This window comes from Salminus brasiliensis, chromosome 1 (genome assembly GCF_030463535.1).
Source record: "Salminus brasiliensis chromosome 1, fSalBra1.hap2, whole genome shotgun sequence".
In the NCBI taxonomy this organism is placed as follows: domain Eukaryota; kingdom Metazoa; phylum Chordata; class Actinopteri; order Characiformes; family Bryconidae; genus Salminus; species Salminus brasiliensis.
Window position 1 is genome coordinate 80,143,448 of NC_132878.1, and position 6,000 is coordinate 80,149,447.

Consider the following 6,000-nt stretch of genomic DNA (forward strand, 5'->3'; position numbering starts at 1 on the left):
ACCACAGTCAAGGTTTTTAGACCAACCAAGTTGGTCTACAGCACAAACAAGACTAAGATAATGCTGCCCTTCCTGAAATCAGAGCTCTACACCGGAGACACAAATAACTATATCTGCAAGGCAGATGATGTAATGTGTACAAAGGAGTAAATACACATTACTACGTAACTCACGACTAGATAACAATATGGATGCGAGAGGTATATATGTACACCTCTTTTATGCAGAATTAAGTCAACCCATGGATAAAATAGGACACTTTAAACGTGATTCAAATGCATAATTTCAGACTTTTCGAATTTCTAGACCTCTCTTCTGCCCACTGGTGGTACTACAGGATAACTGCATCTAACAGTTCAAGCCACTACAAAGTCCAATTTCTTAAAAACACCCCAGTACTGACTTCATCAACTTACTTCATGCACTCAGTTAGAGAAATAAAAGACAGGAGTCAGATTTGATTTTTTTTCTTTTTATGTGGAAATATGTTACATTTATATTACAGGTATTTAAATGCCCCAAGGGAAAAAAAAAAGTTTTAGAGAGCATAAACTAGCACAAACAGGACTGCAACATAATTTAGACAGAAACCGAACATACTGCATCTCAGTGACTTGCATCTGTAGAAATGGTATCCTGATGAAGCCCTAGATGGACCACAATCTATGTTAAGTGATGCCCAATAAATACTGCAAATGTTGTTAATGTAACTTAAAAAATATATCATAAAATGTACTTTGAAATTGAATTCCATAAGTCTGTGTACAAAAAATGTTTATAAATACAACCAGTCTCTACTGACATAGCAGGTACCATTTCATCGAACAGGTCTCGTCTTCTAGCCTACAAACTCAAAGTCATCCACATATGCACATAACATGACCCACAACAACGAGGTCAAGCATTTCTTGCCAAAGATCATGCCGTATAGATCACTTGTAGAAAAACAATCAAAAAAAAAAAACCTGCCAATGGAATTCTCTCAACTTACAGTAACATGACTCTTTTCTAATTCACAATAGTGTGTAAGACAACGAAAAAAAGAATGTTACAAGTGATTTATAGGCACAAGCTTCAGCAATGACTAATTCAATTGATAACATGAACTGGAACAGAATCACAGTAGCTGCCTTATTTTGTTGACTCCACTGGCTCCCCTCAGGTCTCAGCGGCACCTTGCCGAGAGTGAGCCAGGATGGAATAAGGGGGTGCGATGGTAAGAGCATTGTGCGGGGCTCAACAGTCAAACCTCATGTCCAAAGTCTCATCAAACCCCTTGTCTTCGTGAGGTCCGGCAGCTAAAAACGAGGTTACAGGTGGGCCTGACGTGGAGGTGACATTCAGCACACCCCCAGCGCCGCTGCCACCTGCATTCCTCACTGCTATGCTGGTGACATTGATGCCCAGAGTTAGCCTGGTCTGCTCTAGGGCTTTCTCTGGCACAGCGAACGCCTCCAGCTTCTTCTCACCATTGGCCATGTAGGAGTTCTGGCAGCCTCTGCATATGCAGTCCAGACAGGCTTTGCGGTTGGAGTAACACGGGCATCGCTGGCCCCGACACGTAAGAACACTTGGGTTTTGGGTGGCCCTGCCGCACTTGCAGCCCTTTTTCTCCTGCGGCTTCTTGTACACCACTTTTGTCGGGCTCCCTGGAACAAGGGGATTGGTCGCAATCCGTTCTTTCGTCTTATCTTTCGATTTGGGAGCACTCTGTTTTGCCTTTGTGTACGCCTTTTTGGGTCCATGCTGGTCAAGGGGCTTTTTGACACTTTTATTGGGCACCAACAAGGCCTTTCCCACTTTTGACAATCCCCCACCATTGGGGACAGCCGCCATGTGGGGTGCAGCCTGTGCTGGAGCTTTAGGTTCACACTTCACAGGAACAGGCACGGAGGCACCAAGAGCGGGCCCCCTGATAATGGTAGATATGGGGAGAGGTTGAATCTTTTCACTGTCGCTCTCAGAGCGGGAGCGTTTACGGCTAGACCGCGGCACTCTGGGAGTAACAGCAGAACAGGATATTCCAGGGGAGGGCAGAGGGTTCTGTTGTGAGGCTGGATGCTGGGGGGCTAAGACCCCTGCAGAGTCAAGAGGAAGGGAGGAAATCTGCCGAGAAGAGTCAGCAGAGGTGGTGGAACAGCCAAAAGGTCCGTTTATGTTCCCTGAAGCCTCCAGGCTTGACTGTAGGATAGCGGGGCACTCATCCTGAGGAACGTGGTCTGGCTCTAGAGTCCTGAGCACTTCTTCCATACTCAACAGAAGAGTGCCCCCATCGTGCTTTATATCCTCCCCGAAACCGCATATGTCCATGCTGCTGGCACACAGCTCCTCACCAGCTGTTGCCACAGCCTCACATACAGGAATTTCATCAGTAAAGTTCTCTTGTTTCACAACCTCGCCCTCCACTTCCACTGTCACAGGGACATTAGCATGAGGTGAGGGCAAGCTGGATGTTAACTCGTCCACATTACTTAACCCATTACAGTCCTGAAGGCCATTCACCCCTAACGGACTCAGGGGCTGCTCCTTCACCTCTGACGAATGGGGCGACTGGTCCTCCTCAGGAGAGGTCTCCGATGTCGAGGGAGGAGGAGAGTGATGAGTCAAGTTTAGCGACAGAGAGTCCTCCTCCTGCTGCTTACTACTGTCCAACGAAAGGCCCTCATTCAACAGGGCCAATATGTCTGGGGATCCCTCAACAGCACTTGAAATGTGTGAGGCAAGGGGAGACTCTGCAATGTACTCACAGAGCTTCCTGTAGCAATCGACTAAAATACATAGCTGCTTATTCTCCTCAAACTGGTCATAGTCCTTACACCAGCTGCAAGACGGCTTCATCATCATCTTTTTGCCTTTACACGCTTTGCAGACATAGTGCTGGCATGATGAGTTGGTCGGGGCGATCGGATCTTGGAGCAAATTCCCTATAAAAAGAAACAAAAAGACCAATTATGTGAGATTAGAAAGACGTCATGGTTGATTTGAAAACATCTGAGCATGCAATACAGACAATCACGTCAGTAGATGGCGCTCTTAATCAACCACCTCGGCGTAAGCTGGAGGCTGCTACTCAGTGTGCCACGAAAGGGGACAAAAACCTTATTTTTCACACGACTCTTGTTTGTAAGCACGTTTAAGCACAATGCACATGGCAAATTCGTCACAACATGCAAATCCATGCCTGCACACCCATTGGAGGGGGGGGGGGTGTTCCAATGGATTTGACTGTCACCTGGTAAACACACATGCATCCATATACATATTAAGATCAACAGATGCATGCACACACAATTATGAAAAAATAAACAATGCAAAAAAGCAACTGATCAGATTTGCATGCTTTGTGGTATTTCACAAACTGCAATGAACCCCCTTTAACACAAACACATAGTATTTCTCCAATATGGTGAATTAATCCAACCCTTCATATGCATGCATGACAACACCCATGGGCCACATTATCAGGAAAGAGGGGCTAAATGAACAGACATGCTTCAGAAGAGGGCGACAGGCCTGCTCTTATTTGCAGTCAGCAACCAGTGCATTGGGACTCAACGGGGGTGTGTCGTGCTCGACAGGGCCGAGGAGGAGCTACACAAGGACTACACACACACACACACACACACACACACACACACACACACACACACAAACTCGAAGGATGCTTACCGCACACTAGGCAGGCGAGAGACTGCCTGAAGAAGGGTAATAGCTTATAGAGCTCGGCCAAAGCCTGGGGGTCCCGGGGATCGCACTGCAGCACCGAACGGCAAGCGGACACGTAGAGAGCGGTCGCATTCACCGGGTTCATCCTCAGCAAGTCTCAGGGCTCGACAGATGCAGCACGGAGAGAAAAAAAAACAGAAAGAGAGAGAGACAGAGACAGACAGAGAGAAAGAAGCAGGGAGAGAGAAAGAAAGAGAGAGAGAGAGAGAGAAAGAGAGAGAGAGAGATAGAGGGAGGATCACGCAGCAGGTCCCGCCGGCTAACGCTCTCCACAATGTCGCCCAGTGAGATTAATGCTTCGGCTAGGGAGCTGCTGGACCTTCCTAACAACACCGTCCACCGTGATAACGTTCACGGGTTGGTCCAACCATGCAACCAGGCTTCCCGCACGTTCAGTCTCCAGCGATTTGAGCGCAACGTGTGTCCATGTAATCCACGGCTGACCGTCAATATCCGCACACGCGCGCCGTGATGTCGGCCAGTTAGCTAGCACAGGCAGCTAATCAGCACACACGAACGCTGGAGATGTCTTTCCACAGAAGCACGGCACACATCGCGATCAGTACAACCGCTCCATTTTTAACGGCCTTCTCTCTCATCCGTGACAGGAAACAAGCCCGAATAATCATCATGAGCTTGCGTTAAATCCGTAAATCGTCCTCAAAAAAATCCCTGCTGTGAAGAGGGCCTGTTTCTTGAGGAGGTGGTGGTGGTGGTGGTGGATGAGGAGGAGGAGGAGGAGGAGGAGGAGGAGGAGGGGGGATATATATCAGCTTCTCTCTCTCGCCTTTTTTCCGATTTCAAATGCAACAACAATAACAGTGGTGGCGCTCTTCGCCGAGGAGTCGCAACGCTAGCTGGCCTCCAATGGCCAGAATGAGCAGCTTTGAGCTCCTGAATTCAAACGCGGCCAGTTTTCAGCCCCTCGTTGTCGTCGTGAACTCAAGCCGTCGTCGTGCGCCGCTTTTTTCACATCGCCTTTTCTCCTTCACGACGGGCTAACCGTCGTTAGCGCCCGGCGGATACGGAGAGCAGGCGGAAAAAAGCCGTAGCGCGGTGTGCTTGCTTGCTTGCTTGCTCGCTCGCTTGCGTGCGTGTGTTATTGTCCCCCTCTGCTTTTCATGGCGGTGCCGTCCGTTGCAAAAACAAAACAGGCCCGCTTTCCCTACGACTTTCTCCCGAAGCGCCGAAAATAGCTTCCGTTCGGTCGCTCGGTCGCTCACGTCAGCGACATAACTAGCGAACCACAAGCACACGGCTTGACACGGAGAGCGAAAAGAGAAGAAAGTGGTGAAAAAAGCTCGAGAAACTGGGCGAGAAGCTACCCCACCGGTCGCCAGCGAGCGTGAGACTCGGCTCCGGGATATCAGGAACAAAACAGGCCGCTTCTCTCCTGTTTGGGATGTATCCTGCCGCTCCGCCGCCTCCTCGGGGCGCACTCGAAGCGGGAAGCCGGTTAAAAAGCGAACGTAGATTATATCCAACTCTCGGGGTCCGGGTTTCTGCTGGGGAAATGTGTAAAATGTGCGGTGTATTTGTGTTTGAAAAGGCTGCTGGGGCTGTAGCACTTCTCCCCTCCCTTTTCCTCTCTGCATTAGCACAAGGAGGGGGCGCTGCTGCCCGAGTCTCGCGAGAACACGGCGACGTCCGAGAACCGGTTCCCTTGGTTACATAAACGTTACGTAGGTGGAGGCAGGAGGAGGAGGCAGGAGGAGGAGGAGGACAGGGGCTTATTTTTGGCGAAATTCTGTAAACACAAATGTAAATTTCCCCACCTTTTATTTAACTGTATTTACACATTCTGAACGACTCCAGCGACCCTCTAGCAATTCATAACCCTGTACTTTCACGGCTCTCCTGTAGGGATGCTCTGATGTAGGGATTGTGGGAGAGTCTGACATGTCGTGTACATAGCTAGCTATATACAGACGTCCAAAAAGGCTATGAGCTAATTATATTTTTTTGTGCCAGTGTCTCGTGTTAAACAACTTATTTTTCTTGAGATCTCAAGTTAACAAGTAGATTTTTCGGTATTTCTGTGGATCACAAGAAAAATGAGCGATTGCAAGAGAACGGTGCAGAAAATATAAACTCATGGACTTTCTGGACTTCTGCACATTGGCCTGTTGGGATCACTGGGGTGCCATTTAGCCATTGTAACATTGTCAGTATTTAAACTAAGAAAACATGCATTTACCCATCCCAAAAAAAAAAGAAAACACACCTGGAACAATATGTAATTTATAATTTTTAATCACTATATTATAAATGCAG

The 6,000-nt window shown here is 48.1% G+C and overlaps 1 protein-coding gene across 1 annotated transcript; it reads right to left on the reverse strand.

Annotated features, from left to right (window-relative positions):
- Window positions 1-482: 482 nt before the first annotated feature.
- msl2b (MSL complex subunit 2b) lies at window positions 483-5,312 on the reverse strand. Its single transcript, XM_072690578.1, has 2 exons — window positions 3,670-5,312; window positions 483-2,924 (listed from the first exon to the last, which is right to left on the reverse strand). Exons 1-2 carry the CDS (start codon window positions 3,809-3,811, stop codon window positions 1,237-1,239), a joined length of 1,830 nt encoding a protein of 609 aa, XP_072546679.1. The 5' UTR covers window positions 3,812-5,312; the 3' UTR covers window positions 483-1,236.
- Between the last annotated feature and the right edge of the window lie 688 nt (window positions 5,313-6,000).